This window comes from Stigmatopora nigra, chromosome 1 (genome assembly GCF_051989575.1).
Source record: "Stigmatopora nigra isolate UIUO_SnigA chromosome 1, RoL_Snig_1.1, whole genome shotgun sequence".
NCBI lineage: Eukaryota > Metazoa > Chordata > Actinopteri > Syngnathiformes > Syngnathidae > Stigmatopora > Stigmatopora nigra.
Window position 1 is genome coordinate 11,327,918 of NC_135508.1, and position 17,748 is coordinate 11,345,665.

Genomic DNA, 17,748 nt, shown 5'->3' on the forward strand with positions numbered 1-17,748 from the left:
TGCACGTTACAGTGCGAGAAATTGCAAAGGTATTTTAATTGTCATTGATCCATTTTTTTTCTTTGGAATTAAAATGAATTAATTTCTTAAAGCATAACGCATTCTAAAGAAGTAAGAAATTTGTCTATAAACTACGAAAATTACATCAACTAGAGTGGTTCTACTTGGTTTCTTTGGTCTGGTTTTAAAAAGAACAAGACTACCCTCTCGTGGTGGTAGTAGTGGGAAGTGCGTGAGTGTGTGTGTGTTAGTGTGTGGAGGGGGGATCTGGGGGGTGGACTGGTCCTTAAACTAATTTAGGCATGCATTGTATATTGGGTTAAACATTATCAATGCTTGCAAAGTAGATAAATAATGTGAGAGTATTCAAACTTCACATTTAAAACACAAAAAACATTGCAACTGGTGTGTTACTCAAGCAGTAATCCTAAATAATGCAGGCCTTATGGAAATTGTAGGTTTGGTATGTATACGATATATTTAAAAAATGTCTCTCCACTGTACATCTAAGCAATCCTAAAATTCGGTAAAGCACATAAAATGTCATTTTTAGAATTTTGTTTGACAACAATAAAACATAAGTTTGCGTTCAAAATTGAATTGTATTGGGTGTTGATAAACACTGTTTGTTTCTAACATAAAATGGATCAAGAAGTGACCCTAAACAAAGAAAAGGTCACTCGTTAATGACTGAAAATGCTTCTTTTTTTTAACCACCACATTAAATTAAATTAAAAATTTGTGTGCACTGCCCTTTCAATAAAAAATTCTTCACATTGAATTTGGGTTCACTGTCCACCTCATTGGCCCTGTTTTTATTTGCTAGCATTTTTAAAAACTATTTGTTCACTTCCTGTTGACACAACCCCCCCTCCATTCTCCCCCCGCTTTCTTTACAAAGAGTGCAAAGAATGAATGAGTAGATGTTCACAAGCAAAATTCTCTTCCCCCAGCAACTGACGTATGTGGACACCCGCGCGCATACACGCATACGTACGTTCAATTCATCAAAATCATTTCTATTTTTTTTTCTCCAATTGGCGCCAATGCTTATTTTGGGAAGCACCATGGTCACTTGCGTCAAATTCCGATCTGTGACATTAATCAGCACAAAGACTCACCCTTTCCTATCTTTTGTGTCTTTTAGAGTTTCTTCTAATGTGCATCACACTTGGTTTTTAACAGCCTAAGTGTATGTTTGTGTGATGGAGGATTGGCAAGAGGGTGGGGGGCCTTTTCATCCAAGGTCAAAGTGAACCCTGGATAATGTGCATTTGTATACAGGTAGGCCTTCAAAAGTTGGAATTCACTGTATTTGTATTTGCTGTGTGTGCGCCCGCGTGCGTGTTTTGTCTACGTATGCGTGTGTGTCCTCATGCGTCAGAGGGCCTTTCTGTTACTGTGGTCCTGAGCAAACATATTAAGAACTAACTTATCACTGCTTCAACTGCCTAAGACACACACACACATACACACACACACACACACACACACACACACACACACACACATTAAAGCCTAACCACACATTTACAAAACGATATTGAATCTCAAAGCTCGCTGCCAGAGTCCCCAAATGTCACCAATCTATTGAGAAGCTAGAGGCGGAGCAATGTAGTCCGATTGGTGGGCGAAGATTTACCGCCTGGTTGTCCCAACAGGGATTTTTAAAAAGGCAAGGTTTTCGAAGAGGAGCAGGGAAACGAGAACCGCCGAGAACCCTTGACAAGCCTTCTTCTTTAAGAGGTGCATCCCTGGAATATGAAGACGCACTAAGGACAACGAAGATTTATTCGTGCTGCAGGAAAATTATTTAAATTGAACGCAAAGTAGACAACGGACATCTGGTTTGGTGCAAATAGGATTTTTTTTATTTTAGTTTTTGGGATTTTTAGAAGTTTCCTTTTCCACATTTTGGAATACCCAGATTTGAAACACACAAAATGATAATGACCAATGGACCGTCTTCAAAATAAGGCAAAACCAAAGAACCAAAAAGAACCTCTTTTTTGTAATTTCTCGGCCTTTTCAATTCAATGACATCCAAGATGGTATCTAGAGCCGCACAATTGCTCTTCATTCCCATGATAATGCTGAGCGTCCCAAATCAAGTCCGGACAGCACCCACTGAAAGAGGTAATTTTTTTCTAAACTTATTTTAAACTAACTTTTTTTTCGTGCTATATGTCACACCGGCCAAATAATGCACAAAGAAAAGGAAAAAATATCTATTACTAAATATCATATCGGCAGTTTTGGGGGGAGCAATTTTTTATTTCATCAGAAACCAAGAAGAAACATATTTTAAAGTAACAATAGTAAAAGCAAGGGAAAACGAGATAAATAGGCATTTGTTAACACGGCAATTTTGCAGATAACTCAAGGAGTTTGTATACTGACAGATTCCATTTCAATTTTTTCTAGGCATGATGAAATCTCCAAGCCTTCTTTCTAGTCTTCTTCATCCATCAGCTGTTCCCACAAAGCCATCAGCCCTGGGACGACACGACTTTTTCCCCAAGTGGCATCTGAATGGCAAAACATCTGGAGTGGAAGGCACCAAAAGAGGAGCCAGAAGCACCCCTAGGACATTAACTGCTGGCATGAAAAACCATCCTGAGACCGAGAGCTCAGACAAGCGGGTCCAGATGCTCAAGATGATGTCGGTATTGGAGGAGATGCACCGGACGTTCAACAGCACCCTCAGGGCAAGGATCACCTTCTTGCCAAGAGGTGAATATTCTAATATGATGGGCTGTATTTTTGTGTCCAGTGCAGGTCCGAAATAGTAGTTTTCTTCCACTGGCTGGGTAGTTGTGTCAGACTGGGTTTTGGTAGTTACATAAACAGGCGCAGCTGGGTAGGTTTGAAGAAGGATAACACAATGGCTCCTATGACACTGCTGCAGAGAGTCCATGGAAGAATCCATTCAGTAGTACAAAAGGGGTTGTGGGACAAAAGTGATGAAATGTGTCTTGGGAGAGTATTTAAAATTGAGAATTGCTTTTAAATATTTAAGGTTATCGCTTCAGATTCATTCATTCATTTGCTGAACTGCATATTCTCAAAAGGCCATTGGCCCTCAGAGGGTACAGGACGGCAAAGGAGAACCATTCACGCTCACACTCATACCTAAGGGCAATTTGGAGTGTTCAACCAGCTAACCCTGCATGTTTTTCGTACATGGGAGGAAAGTGCAGTACCCATAGAAATCCAACGCAAGCCCACGGAGAATATGCAAACTCGACACAGTCAGGACTGACTTGGTATCGAACTCTCGACCCTAAAAGTGTGAGCTTGACGCACTGACAACATAGATGCAGGCCACTTACATATATGGGGCATATTTTTTTAGAATGCCGATACAGTCTAAAGTCTAAACAAAGGGTTTCCAAAGTATTCCACAAAGGAACGCGGTGGATGCAGGTTTTTGTTCCAACTTATCCAACACGGGTACTTTGACCAATGACATTTCTTCTTAAACCAACTGATTCCGTTTTTAAGTCACCATATTGGTGATGTTTCCTCTTCTCCATTTGTAATGAGAAGCTGTACCCACTGCGGCCCTTGAGAACTGGTTTGGACACCAATGGTCCCTAAACAAACTAGTCCAACAGATTGGAAATCAGGAATAAATGTCAAAAACATAGTGAAATATCGGGAGGACTGCAAGTGAAGTGGAAGGATAGCTAAATTATATAACAAAGAACTATAGAAAGGATCTGTCTGAATGGTCACAGCAAGATATGGGATATAACAAAAAAATCTGACGCACCATGTTAAGTGATTTGTGGTATAGTTATTGATTTACATTTAACCCAGTCATAGAGCTAGAGGCACTCGAGTAGCTATGAAATTACCGCATGGTGCTATCCAAAAATAACTATTTGATTTTGTGTCCTTTTCAGCTGGAGCCCGAAATTCGGGACGAAAAAATAAAGTGGTAAGTCCATTTCAATATATATTCATCCATTCATCCAAGTCACATGACCAGTTAGGGGTCACAGGTGACCAGTCACAACTGATCTTCATAAAAGAAGCCTTTTACAGTCCAAAGTTTGGGGGAAATCACTCAACCAATTCTAATTAGCTAAAATCAAAGTAGCCCCACAGAATCACGGGGGTGGAGGCAACAATCTTCTCTTAGCACAGGGGTGGCCAATTTATTTTTCGAAGGCACCACATAAGAAACTGAAAGAAGTATCAAAAGAGGAACATGCTAACCTTTACTCTGACCACAGGCATCATTTCCATAAAGTTTTATATTGTCTTATTTTTATAAATTCATCTATGTGTTGGTGTGTATATATGATGTATTGTTGTAATTAAGATATATACACATGAAACTCAATTATAAGTAGTAGTTGCAATTAGGCTACATGTATGTAAATTCAAATGATTTAACTCACACACACCAACTTGGCCAAAAGTCTGCAATGTGGATAATTTTCCTGTGTTTTAAGTGCTATCATACGGCCAGATAGCTGGGTGATGATAATTTGCCAAAATTTGCTGGAGCACATCTGAAGAATTTGGAATTCAGACCCAGAGACTCTGTAAAAAAATTGAAAAAAATGGAAACTAATTTTTCAGGAGACCTCCCACCAGCTGTGGCACACTTTTTTTTTCCAATGCACTTATGGGTGTTTAATTTGTGATGTTGACACGAGTATAAAAAAAAACCTAAACATCACTCTTTTTCTGTAGGGGTGTATAAATCCCTCTTTTTGTGAATTCACTCAAAACAGAGTAATTTTTATTAAGTTGACCTAATATGCCAGGTTGAAACTGATATTGATTGGCCTTGATGGAGGACTGACAGGTTCATTTTAAGTAAGAACCTTCTTTTTTGTCTTTTATAATGAGGCTGGAGTGACATCCACTACCACCCACCCAACAGCTGCTGGTAGCACCGCATCTGGCGCGAGCGCCGGTGTCTTCGTCCCCAGCTTTACTGGTCGGAGCCTCCGGAAGTCACTTCCGACACAGTCCAAAAAGACCAACAAAAGAGGTAAAAGTCAAGCTTGAAATCACAATAAATGAACTCTTTCAGATTATCATGTGTTCAAAAAAGAAAACGACCAATTATTATAGTTTTGGTTTCTGCAAGATGCAACCAGACCACCTCTAGCCAATAATTAGCTACATACAGCTACAGCACCCCGCAACCCTCTTAAAGATGAGCTGAATAATTGATCAATTAAGATGCTGGTAGTGTGCTCATGGAATGAATTAAACTAACATCTTAAGACAACACCATTTCTCAAAGATTAATTAATGGTTCCTTTGGAACATCACAATATCACTACAATGTATTCACAGCAAAAATAAAAATCATACAGAAGCTAAAGAAAGAAGAGGTTGTTGCTTCACGCATTTTTTTTCCATTTTTTTCCAACAGTGTGCTTCTGGAAATACTGCTCCCAGAACTGAGTTTTTGCCCCCCAACTCTTCCACCTGTGAGTCTCCCTACACTCCCTGTACACAGCACCTGTCCCCTCGCCAAGCATCCGTTGTAACTTGGTTACCAAAACGTTTCCTATAGCATAACCTCAACATCTGATTCCCCCATTATTCTCCATCCATCCTGACATACCTAGGGTTCCTCTGGGTTCGTGTTTGACCTCTGCGTGCTAGGCAACTGTTGCTTGGACGTCACGAGTCCAGCGGCCTTCCACTGTGGCGCCGCCAAGCGGGACGTAGACCTTTTCATCCAACTCGTTAATTAACAAAGCTGACCGATCAAGGAAAACGATGTGTGCTCACGGCTAAGCACATGAAAAAGCATCCCCGTTTAATACCCCAATTCCCCTTGACAGACAAATGCACATTGTTCTTGTATGTGTATGCCTTCTTTAAATAAAGCCTTTCTACAACCAACAGCAACAATATACATTGATTTGATTTTGTTCTCTTTCTTATTGTGCTGATATCCATATCAAAACAGAAAATGGAGTCATCCACATATGTGCAATCTAGATTTGAGTCACATTAGGGTGTGATGGGCTTTTCATCCAAAATCAGCTGGGATGGAATCCAGCACGTCCATGACAAAGACAAGCGGTGCTGGAAATTAATTGAATCCAGGAAGGTCAAATAAAAGCAAGCTCTCTTTTCCAATGACAAAATACAGAAAAAGCAGAAATGTAAATTTTTGAGGAGACAATCTTGTCATGGCTCACCAATAATACAGGCAACATAACATTAAAACGTGAGTTCTAAAACTATTTAGGCAAAAAAGATAATCCTGTTTCTAAGTAAATTACAATTTAAAAAAAACTTGGTAAATAACCAAGACAAACTTTATAAATCTAAAACCTCAAACCCATCCGCTTCATAAAGGCCTTCCAACTTTATTGAAAAGAAGACTGTGATTGGTCCACAACACATCTCCCGCAATAAATTGAAGGACAGAATGATAAATTGTGCCAAAAGTTTCAAGACGGAACAGCATGGACGTAAACAACTATATGTCAATAATCAAGTGCAAATATAAAATAAAAAATATATACTGCGTCAACAAGTTAATTCTTACTTTCCTCTGGTAAAATAAAAAAAACGATTAAGATTTTTTGGGGGGTTCAAAGAAATGACATGAGATACATTTTATCTCTTTTGTGTTGGAGCAATGTTTAATGATCTTTCAAATACACTCTATTCCAATATCAAACAAACGTATTAAAGATTATGGAGTATTGTTAAATGGATGTACTATATCCTGAGCCAGATATTTTCTTACAATAAAAATACATATTATATATTTGATAGGTGCCAAAATATTGTGTCATTAATCTTACTATAGTAAATGGTAGTTGTACATTCCTTTTGTGGATGTTTCCATGGTAACAGAGATAAGTGTGTTTGCTGTTTGGATGAGTAAACTGTGCTTAATTACATTCAGAGAGTTTCACTGCCACTGTTGTCCCGGTGATGAGTGTGTGTGTCTGTACATGCTTGTTAGAGTGTGTAGAAGTGTTGAATACACTGGGGTGTCGCGCGCACATAATCGCTCAGCATTCTCCCAAATGCAAAACAACGGAATCATCAATCACATATTAAATGTGAGGTAGTTGTGAGTTGAAGAAAAAAAAATGCTTCGAGGAGCTAAAAGGTAAATAGATACCCAATTAATTGCGATATAACTTCAAGTAAGTGTCGAATTAAAAAGATTATTCAAATAGTTTCAAATACATCACACAGAAATAGATAAATATAATTGGATTTTTGATCCCCTGAGTACATAGTGAGTGCAAACAAAATTATACATTTTCTGGAAAGGTCTCTCTCTGTCTTCTCTCTCTCTCTCTCTCTCTCTCTCTCTCTCTCTCTCTCTCTCTCTCTCTCTCTCTTCCATTCTCTCACTCACACACTTAACATAACATTGTGAACGAATGTAAACGCTTTCAGTTCTTTATGTGCCTCGCCCTTGGCTTGCCACCAATCCTGAGCCGCTTCGCACGACTAGGATAGGCTATCGCTCATTTACACCGAGGGCAAGCACTACATAAATCAGGAGTTGAATACACCCTTATCCTGTCAAGATATTAAGTCATTAGCATCTACCTCATAGATTCTGTACATTTGCTCCTTCAGCTCCCAGAAATTGGGCCGTAGATTGGGATCAGCATTCCAGCATTTGCACATGATTTCATAGAGGAAAGGTGGACAAGATGGGGGCGCCGGCATCCTGTAGCCCTGGCTAACCATCTCGTCTGCTTTCTGCCCACTTAAATCTGAAAAGTTAATATAATTATTGGTGATTCTATTGTGCAAAGCCAAAATGAGAGAGCTTAGATGGTCCAAAACTTGCCTGAGTAGGGCTCGCCTCCATAAGTGATCATCTCGTAGAGTAGGACCCCGAAAGACCACACATCTGACTTGATGGAGAACTTTCTATGGTTGATGGCCTCTGGTGCGCTCCATTTACGCGGTATGGCTTTCTGATATGCAAAGCAGATGGGCTCCTGCACTGGCAAAAATGGCACACTTTAGCCATTCATGAATTTTCACAAGCACATCTTAATATGCTCCTCAAAAAACATCACATTTTTTAAACATAAAATAAATAATAATTCTAGTAGGGTTGCAAACACACCAGGGTCATAACTACTTCCAAATAGGTTTTCTAATCAATCATCAAGGGAGACATTGGTTCAACTGTCTGTGCTTTTTCTCTTAGAATCAAATTCTGCACCCACTTTGCCCATACAGGTGTTGCTTTTGACACGGATATTTAGACATATACTTTACAAGGGTCACAACAATGTGGGTACCTTAATGACTTGAGTCAGTCCAAAATCAGCCACCTTGCAAATGTAATCTTCCCCCACCAGAACATTGCGTGCTGCCAAGTCTCTGTGGATGAAATTGTGCTCTTCCAGGTATGACATCCCATCAGCCACCTGGCCGGCCATGTCTGACAGTGAGGTCATATCCTGTTGCTTGCCCTCGGGACCTCAACATCAATGCAAAGAAAACAGCAGTGAATGCAAGATAGGCTAGATGTGCCCTGTGGAATCATTTTGTGTGCATTGTTCATCAATCTTGCTCAAAGACCAGCAATTTCCAAAAGTCACTCTTCAAAACATTATTCACAGCATTTTTTTTTGCCTTTAGAATTTTAACATTGTGCCGAAAGGAATCTATTAAAGACAAAGCTTCTCCAACAAGTAAAAAGTGATTAACTTCCCCAATTTGAACATTGCAAGTTTAAACATTCAACAATATTTACTTCTGAGCAAGTCCAGCAGACTTCCTTTCTCCATGTACTCTGTGATGATGTAATACGGCACAGAGGCTGTGCACACAGCATACAGGGTGATGAGGTGACGGTGACGGATACTTTTGAGGATCTGCACCTCCCTCTGGAACTCTGTGTGGTCCAGCTCCGAGTCTGAAGACAGACGAAAAGGAGCGGTCATCACACAGAACTGTGTGCAGACACATGGGGAGCATCAATACCGTTTTTAATGATCTTGATGGCCACACGAATGCCCGACTTCCAGTAGCCTCGGTAGACGTCCGCAAAATAGCCACTTCCCAACTTGTCCTCTAAGGTGAATTCTTCTTTGGGTAATACCCACAGATCATCTGGGAACTGATCTTCTGACTGGGGTTTTTTCTAAGAATTGACACGTACGAACATTTGACAAAGGTAAAAGCAAATGAATGAAAGGACTCGGCAAGGCAACAGTAAAGATTTAAATTGTTTTAAAATATATGTCAGCACTCAGAAGTGCACCCACACACCCACACACAACAGGGGTGCACAGAAATGTGATTTATGAAATATAGAAGGTGTTTTGGACTGTTTTGTCCTTTTAAACAATCTGTGTGTATGTGTAATTTTGTTTCATTTGATCAGAGTATATCAAATATATAATACATAAAGTGTCATTATTTTCGTCCACTTAAATAGAATGCAAAAAAATCCTAAAATTAATTTATAAAAACATGTTCAGTCTGTGTTTAATGTATGTTTAACACACTCGTTTTGAATAATTTGTTTTATATAAATAATAAAAAAACACAAACACTCCCTACAGTTACTGTTTGTCGATAACCTTTACAAAATTGGAAGAAGAGTGCCTTTGTTTTGTGTACAAAAGAGTACACCCTTTCCTTGTACAATTATACTGGGTTGTGGCTGTGTTCATAATGAAGCAAACATTCCAAAATCATGAACATGGCAGTCAGCACACAGCAGCAACCATTTGTAGTTCATCTCATTAACTACAAACAAAGCGTAAGCATGTTTCTTCGGAAAATCAAGATGGACAATAACAGTACCGCGTAGGCATGAGTTTCAGCAGCAAGACATACCGGCCGGCAAGGTTCGCCCAGCGTGTCCTCGTTGCTGATACGGAGGCGGTTGTTGCAGTAGTGCGCCACCAATTGGTCCAATGTACTAAACTGCTGCAAGCCGTCTAGATCGAAGAGACCGTCGACGGTCTCTGTGATTTTGAAGTGTTTAACCCGACAGCTGGAACGCACTGTGAATGTACACATACAAGCAAGCGGGTGACATGGCCCCTATCGGTTTTGCCCTTCTCGGCCGAACGTGTTCTTGCCTGAGAGGACGTATCCCACATGGTTCTCACTGGAACGGATGAGGAAAGCTCCTGGTCCATTTCCTGTTGCCATGAGATGGCTTTGGGCTTCTAAGCGGTTCATAGTCCCAAAATTCCATCTGGCACACAACACAGTAGAGTTGGTTTTAGAGGAAAATCTGCAACCGCCCTCAAAAATTGTGGCAGGCACCAGATTTTTCTCCAAAAGATATGCAAGTTGCATTTGAAAGGAGTCACAGTGGGACGGGACAAAGGATAGCATCATTAAAAAGGATGATTATGTTATCTAAGAACAAGAATGTGGTGTTGTATTGTCAACTTACGGTTCCACCTCCGTACCCATATCAGATTTCTTCAGGTAGTTTGCAGGCACAACGCCATTGTCAAGTGGGTTTCCGCTCTCATCCAGCCTGTCTACAGTCCACCAGTCTTCACTGCGGCTTTGTATCTTGAACAGGTCTCCCTTCTGGAATGTCAACTCATCTGAGTTCCGGCCATGAAAGTCCCACATGGCTTCATAAGTGCTTGCTCTCTCCTCCTGGTCGGCCAGCGGCTTTGGGTCCGACGTTGCCTTGTCATCCACCTCTGCCTTTTTGTCCCCATAGAGCCTCTGCCACAGAGCCGGACATGCACTGCGGAGACATTCGTCCATTCTTGCCTATTAAAAAAATGTACTGGTTCACTGCACCTGTTTAACCGGTAGTGACGCTGCTGGAATTCTGGGAATGTTGCTCAGGAACTCCAGCAACACTCTAAGAGCATGCAGTTGTCCTAGAAAAGGTACGGAAAACTATACAGTTCAAACATACTCAGCCGGGGGAAATTGGGCGATATGGGGGAAAAGTGTGGTTCTATGGAGGTCTCCAAGTTTTTCTTCAAACTTATTATATTTGATGGAATGCAAATCATTGTGGCTTAGTCTTTTCTTTCACTGAATTTAGGTCATGGGCAATTGTCTGTGGGCCTGATGCGATGAGAGTTTTTTTTTTAAGTATGTGAGAATAGTGTTGTTTTATCTTAAGCACCACAATAATCTGATGGGTTGTTGGGTTTTACTTGAGAGGACAGATAAAGTTATTGTATTATATATCATCTTGATGTGTAGATAATCCTGCATCATCTAGAAGGCTTGAAAACGGCTTTATTGTAGATAGGTACATTTTTGTTTAGAATGGGTTTTTGGGACCACCTGTTCCTACCTAATTAAAAGTAAAGTTTGCATCCTAGAAAATGTGTCTTTGTATTTCCTCTTCTGATAGAATCTCAAAGTACCTGAGAACAAAGTGCGGACAGAAATCCACTAAAAGTGAAATTCATCAAATATGAACTCTACATGAACATAAAAGATTACCATGAAAGTAGATCTGTCCGACTTTAAATACAACATTTTGGCCTCCTTAACTAAATAAAATAAAAATACTATATAATAGCAGGTTAAACTAAGTCAAAGTACAGGCCTTTAAAAACTTTATTTGTTTGTTATTAGACATCACTCCATTTGTTTCGTTTTTTATGGCTCGGATCTGAAACATTTTAACTGGCAAAAGTTACATTTCGCTCTGGCATTGGATTACATGCAACTCTGTTAAGAAATACCAATTCGTAATAACGTGTTTGTGTAAACATGACGTCACTTTTAGAGTCTTCTGGAAACTTGGTTCAAAATAATACTTGTGCTCAGCTAAAAATCTGCAATTGTGGTTAACTAACCTGAGGTGTATTCATGGGCACCAGTAGGCAAAGCTCTAACTCTAAGGAAAACGTTTGTATACTGCAAAATTTGATTTCCGAACTGAACAGATGAGCGAAAATTAAAAAAAACAAACAAAATAAAGTCCACCAAATAAATACATTTGTTCTTAAGTAAAAGGAAATTCCGACCCAGTCAGGCAATCGTCAATGTTCCTTCACATTTGGGCAAAAAGTCAGTAACAGATGATTATTGCACATTGTGGCTCTTCCTAGCATCCAGTCTGAGAAGAGAGTTGGAAATTCCATCTGACTCCTTTCACGACAGACTGTTCTTATCAGCCTCTGCGCTGACCGTGTCGTCCTACGTGCCGCCGCCACGCAGTCACACGGTCACACCTCGATGGTCTTGAAGTAGATACGAGCGTAAATAGAGTCCAGCTGGCTGTGCAAAGCGTGGAAAGAGGGTCTCTTGGAAGGCTCGGTGGCCCAGCAGTCCATCATGATGCGATAGATGTTGTGAGGACATCTGCTCGGACACGCCAGGCGAGCGCCGGACGTCAGCAGGCTCAACACTTGCTTGTTGTTTTTGCCTAAAAGGTTACCAGAATGTGAGAATTCCATAAAATGTCTCCAGATGTTGTTTTTCAACATTTTTTTGAATTCATTCCACAACAACGCAATCGAGGCTGCAACATGTCAGCCTTACCTTCGTAAGGCATTTTCCCTCGCGACATCATCTCGTAGAGGAGAACGCCAAAGGACCAAACGTCTGACTTGACGGAGAACTTCTGGTGAATGGCCGCCTCGGGTGCCGTCCACCTCACGGGAATCTTGGTGCTACGACTGGCTGTGTAAACGCTGTCCTAAACAGCCGGCGGGATGGCGGTATGTGTTTTACCAATCGGTCATAAACTTTTTCTCAGATTTACACTTGCACCCACCTTGATGATGCGAGCCAGCCCAAAGTCTGCCACCTTACAGATCAGGTCCTCTCCCACCAGGATGTTTCTGGCCGCCAAGTCTCTGTGGACAATACTCCTGTCTTCCAGGTAGGCCATCCCCTCGGCCACCTGACTGCCCATGTAGATGAGGTGTGCTGAGGTCAACACTTGGCCTTCTACAGCTACACACAAAACACCCAAACACTGTTCATTGCAGTGGTCAACAGCTCCTAAGAGTCCATCCATTATTTGCTATGCACATAGGCAGTATTGGTTTTATCATTTGTTGCTCAAAAAGGCACCTGGTTAGACCAACGAATTATTCTATAAAAGCATGTTAGTATTATCTGGAGGTGTACTCACAGGCCAGGTAAGACTTGAGGCTTCCTTTGCTCATTAGCTCAGTCACAATGTAGACGGGTTCTCCACGGGAGCACATGGCTAGCAGCTGGATTAGTTTAGGATGGTGGAGGCTTTTCAGTGCTTGGACCTCCTTTACAAACTCGTCCTGCTTGGTGTCCTCTGACAATCGGCATGAAAAGACATTTACGATTACTTTCATGAAAAATAATTTTTCCATCTTATTGCAAGGAGGATATGTTTCACAACTATGGCATTGTCCATCACAGTAAAGGGAATGAGAAGAAAGTCGAAACAATGATTTCAAGGTATTTTTAAGGTTGTGGGCAAAAGGCAAAAAGAGTACTGCTTTCAAATTATAAAAAATGTTGACCGTTTCTTTTTTTGTCAGTATTCCGGAAAAAAAACGGGAAAAAAATTCAACGCACAAGGGAGATGTTGATGACGGTGTACCTTGTTTGAGCATCTTGATGGCCACTCGCTTGTTCTCGGTGGTCCACATTGCCTCCCACACTTCTCCAAAGTGGCCTTCACCCAACTTTCGGTGCAACCTGAACTCCTCGCGTGGCCTTTCCCAGGGCTCCATGTCGTAGAGCTCCCGCTGCACAGAGCACAAACATGAGCCCTCACCACATGACGCTTGTGTTTGTGTGCATGTGTGGGTGGGCGTGCACGGATCGAAAGTGTCAAAAGCAGAAGGTTCCTTTCTGGCTCTTCTCTGGCTAACTCTTGAATGTTTAAGTGGCCTAACTGAAGAGGAGGAAGACCAGAGAAGAAGACAACGCATTTGTTTCCACAAATCCACTGACGAAAAAAAAAAAAAGGCCGAACAATTAATGGTGTTGATTTATTTTATTTTTGGAGTGCAACAAATACACATTTGTCAGGGCAAAAAAAATTCAACAGAAAAAATACACTTTGATAGAAATAAATGAATGAAATGATCAACTCTTAAATGTCAGGCATACTAAGAATATATACAAATATATCCATAGTCAAAAATGTTACTGTATGTGCTTATTAGCATTAATTGAAATGTTTGGATGAATAAAAGTAATAAGGCATTTTTATCCCTGCCCATTTGTTGAAGCGAGGGTTACTATCCTTTTAACCTATATATGCTCAATGGATAAATATTATTTTAATTATGATGATCACAATCATTGTGGTGTCATTTTACAATGTGAAATAGAGGACACGGTGACAAGAGGAAAACAATAATGTGATAATGAATCATTTTGAAATCATTAAGGACTTTTTTTCAGGGAAATAAAACTGGGATACACAAGGAGGAATTTGTATTGAGGAATGTTTTGATTGTATTTTGGGGAAATCATGTTTTTTTTTAAATTACACAACAATAATAATAAAAGATGAAGCTTACTTGAACAATTAAATAATATTTTTAGCTTTTTCAAAGTGAGAAGTTTTGGGGGTTGGAATATATTTGATATTTGAATAGAATTTACATTACAGTAATAAAGTGTAAAATAAATTGGTTGAATTTTTAGAAAAGATTGTCCTTTTTTTAATATTAATGGAAAAACTAGCACTGTTTTAAAAAAGAACGCCAATCTCAGGAGAATAAACACTGATCGGAATGTGTACTATAATGCTTTAATAATTAGCTGCATGAAACTTTACCTGCTGAGCACACGGTTCCGCCAGCACCACACCCAGACTTCGAGGGTTCTTCTGGTAGTATGAGACCAACTCGCCCAGCGTGCCAAAGGAGATCTTGTCAGATATAAAATAGGCCCCAATGACAGAACGCTGGATCCGGAAGTGAAGCACCTTCCCTTCAGCGCGGGCTGGAAGAAAAAAATAAAGGTCAAACCAAAACAAAAAAATGATTTATTTTGTTATTGTTTTTTTTTCATTGAAATTCTATGTCCCATTTCCTAACATTGTGTGTTTCGAAATTTGGAATATCTTTGACACAATACATCTTTGTATTCTGGGGGAAAATAGGCTGTGAAAGAAAATACAAAGTGTTGCACCAACACACCTGAGATAGTGTACTCATTACTGTGACTCTCACTAATTCGTGCCAGGAAGCAGCCATCTTTGTTTTGGGGAGCCAGCAGGAGCTTCTCAGCTTTGATGCGGTTGATGTTGCCATAGTACCACCTGAACATAAGACACGCCCATTTTAGTAGTGACCGTGTACCCCACTTTGCAATCAATGTCTCATTTCATTGTCAGATTTCTTGATGAGGTCTCTGTTGATACAAGTTTACATACAAACAGAAGTTGTAGATAAAGAAATGAGATTCAGCCACCTTTACATAAACAAAAGAAGAACGTAAACACAAAACTGGTTGGCTCAGTTTAACATAGAGCCCGTATGTTCGTTTATTTCTGCCTCCAATTCATTTGTGAGTGGTGACCAGCGCGGGTGTGTCGCTCAGGTTTCATTGAAACTCACAACTTAATAATAGTGTGAAGTTTTAGCTAATAATATCATATTTGTGTTTGAATTGTTGAAAACCGCAGCCAATGGGACATGTGTATGGAACCCCAATTTTTATTCAAAAACTGTATAATCGGCGAAACGAAGAGAATTTCCCAAGGGAAATGTAATTTCACCAAACTTGATGTTTCTGTTAGTTTTAAGAATCTACTTAAATATCTAGCAAATATTATTTATAAGATATTGCTTGTTATTTGGGGGGTTTAAGGACTACATGTCACACAATAAGAAATACCAGTTTTTCAAACATTTTTTGTTTTGTTCTTTTACCCTCCAGCTTTTATAACAGATCAATGATCTTATGATTTTTGTTTTGTTTCACAACACCATTGATTGAACGTGGGGATTCCCTGCATAATTGGTGTGTTTGCTATTCTCCAAACGCAGCCAGTTAATTGTTCAGGTATTTGCTAATTTGCTTCCAGTAAATTTGTTTCCAGTAAATGACCCTTGGTGCCATACAAACAGACTTTCTTCCCGTCACCATACTCGACTCAAGTTTGCACCTCGGAGGAAATAGTGTATGTAAAGGTAAATATTTAGGGACACCATCCAAACGTTTAAGATCTGAAGGCTAGAATATATATATATTTTAAAGATCAAGGGAGAGACCCCTCAATAAATTAAAAAAGTACCAATAATAATGAAAAAAAATACATAATTCATGTATGGGTGTGAGCTTGAATGACTGTCTGCTTGTGCCCTGCGATCAGCTGGCCACCGATTCTGGGTGTCCCCTGCCTCTGGCCCGGAGTCAGCTGGGATAGGCTCCAGCACCCCCCACAACCCTAATGAGGACAAAGTGGTTCAGAAAATGAGATGAAATAATTCATGTTTGGTATATAAACGGTCGAAATAATATTTGCTTTAGTCATTTTGGGAGCTACAATAAATTGTCAGTTACTTGTCACTGCAATAAACAAAATAGTAAATTCATCCATAAATATCTTTTTTGTTTCTCCCAGAGGTAGAATGTTACTTTTTGTCCTATCATGGAGAACTTTGAGAACCGACCCGAATTCCCGAAAACAAGGTGCGCCTATGAAGTGAATTGAATGCCTTCACTGTCATGACACAAGTCGAATTTGATGCTGTTAAAAGGGACCCGAAAACAGACATCGACGCACTCACTTGTGCTTGGCGAACTCGTCCTGTAGAAGCGCCACATAGTTGGCCGGGATGAGTCCTGAGTCGGGCGTGCCGGTCAGTTTCTTGGCCAGCACGTAGCGGCCTCGCTGTTCCAGAACCGAAAGTTTGTCCCCCTCTCGCACCGTCAACTCGTCGTCGCTGCGCGCCTCGAAGTCGAAGAGCGCGGCGTAGAGTTGGACCGGCTTCTTCTTGGGCGACGGAACACGGATGTCGCCCGACACCGTCCGGATCTCGGCGACCTGCGCGCCTGGGTTGGCGATCACAAGATTGTTCACGCTCGGGTAGCGGAAGTCCGGCCAGATGTAGTCCCACAGGCGCTTGCAACATGGCATGCAGGAACGGCAGCAGCCCTCCATGACCTGCGGATCTCACAAGCTTCTCCCCCCGAGCGCGGAACACGATCCACCGCAGCCACCGCAGCCACCGCAGCCCACCAGCGGCACAGAAGCGGCCGCCCCGCGGTGCTCCTCTGCCGCGAGGCCGTAACGAAGCATTGTTCCGGGCGAGCGACGGCGGCGGGCTCCAGATAAGCCGGACCGACCGGTTTTTTGCCTGGTTGAGCTCATGCACGCGGTCCGCAGCCGCCCCGGGAATGCGGAAGCCGAAGCCGAGGAGGACATCGGAGCAGGTGGCATCTGCTTCTGGCACGCTCGTCCAAGCCGCTCATAGTATGTTCACGTTGGAGATGCGACGTAGTGCCGCGCACTCTTACAAACAAAGCGGTTGAGCGATTGCCATTTTTGCCCTGACGTCACACGTACTTCCGGGCGCCCCAAACTCGGATTGCACAACAGAGCTGCCTTGAGATGCGAGTTTCATTCAGCCCTTTCGACACTATATCCTGCACTACTAGACAGTTATCAAAAGTTGACACTAAAGGCCCTTGAGGGACTATTCTTTGTATTACAAAAAACATTTTTTGGATGCTTAAGACCTTTCACTAACCAAAAAACATGTTGAAAGTCTGATCTTGGATCGAACTCTCGACTTCGGAATTGTGGGGCAATCACACAACTCATTCACTCAATGGGTCGGCCATTCCTGAATAATACTGCATATAGTA

The 17,748-nt window shown here is 41.1% G+C and overlaps 4 protein-coding genes across 4 annotated transcripts in view; 1 reads left to right on the forward strand and 3 right to left on the reverse strand.

The window, feature by feature from the left end:
* Positions 1–7,698, reverse strand: part of runx1 (RUNX family transcription factor 1) — a 43,755-nt gene extending 36,057 nt beyond the window's left edge. The window contains exon 1 of the mRNA XM_077733476.1: positions 7,564–7,698. The gene's annotated coding sequence lies outside the window, so the exon portion shown is untranslated. The remainder of the gene's footprint in view (positions 1–7,563) is intronic.
* urp2 (urotensin II-related peptide) lies at positions 1,682–5,780 on the forward strand. Its single transcript, XM_077726426.1, has 6 exons — positions 1,682–2,136; positions 2,425–2,733; positions 3,909–3,943; positions 4,867–5,011; positions 5,402–5,459; positions 5,546–5,780. The coding sequence occupies exons 1-5, from the start codon at positions 2,037–2,039 to the stop codon at positions 5,431–5,433; spliced, it is 621 nt and encodes a 206-aa protein (XP_077582552.1). The 5' UTR covers positions 1,682–2,036; the 3' UTR covers positions 5,434–5,459; positions 5,546–5,780.
* On the reverse strand, positions 7,321–10,722 carry ptk6b (PTK6 protein tyrosine kinase 6b). The gene is made up of 8 exons (XM_077733744.1): positions 10,394–10,722; positions 10,071–10,189; positions 9,823–9,992; positions 8,962–9,121; positions 8,732–8,893; positions 8,274–8,455; positions 7,811–7,964; positions 7,321–7,733 (listed from the first exon to the last, which is right to left on the reverse strand). The coding sequence occupies exons 1-8, from the start codon at positions 10,720–10,722 to the stop codon at positions 7,537–7,539; spliced, it is 1,473 nt and encodes a 490-aa protein (XP_077589870.1). The 3' UTR covers positions 7,321–7,536.
* An 822-nt stretch (positions 10,723–11,544) lies between these two features.
* On the reverse strand, positions 11,545–17,104 carry srms (src-related kinase lacking C-terminal regulatory tyrosine and N-terminal myristylation sites). Its single transcript, XM_077733669.1, has 8 exons — positions 16,668–17,104; positions 15,072–15,193; positions 14,708–14,874; positions 13,517–13,664; positions 13,067–13,225; positions 12,704–12,885; positions 12,469–12,625; positions 11,545–12,352 (listed from the first exon to the last, which is right to left on the reverse strand). The coding sequence occupies exons 1-8, from the start codon at positions 17,039–17,041 to the stop codon at positions 12,153–12,155; spliced, it is 1,509 nt and encodes a 502-aa protein (XP_077589795.1). The 5' UTR covers positions 17,042–17,104; the 3' UTR covers positions 11,545–12,152.
* Between the last annotated feature and the right edge of the window lie 644 nt (positions 17,105–17,748).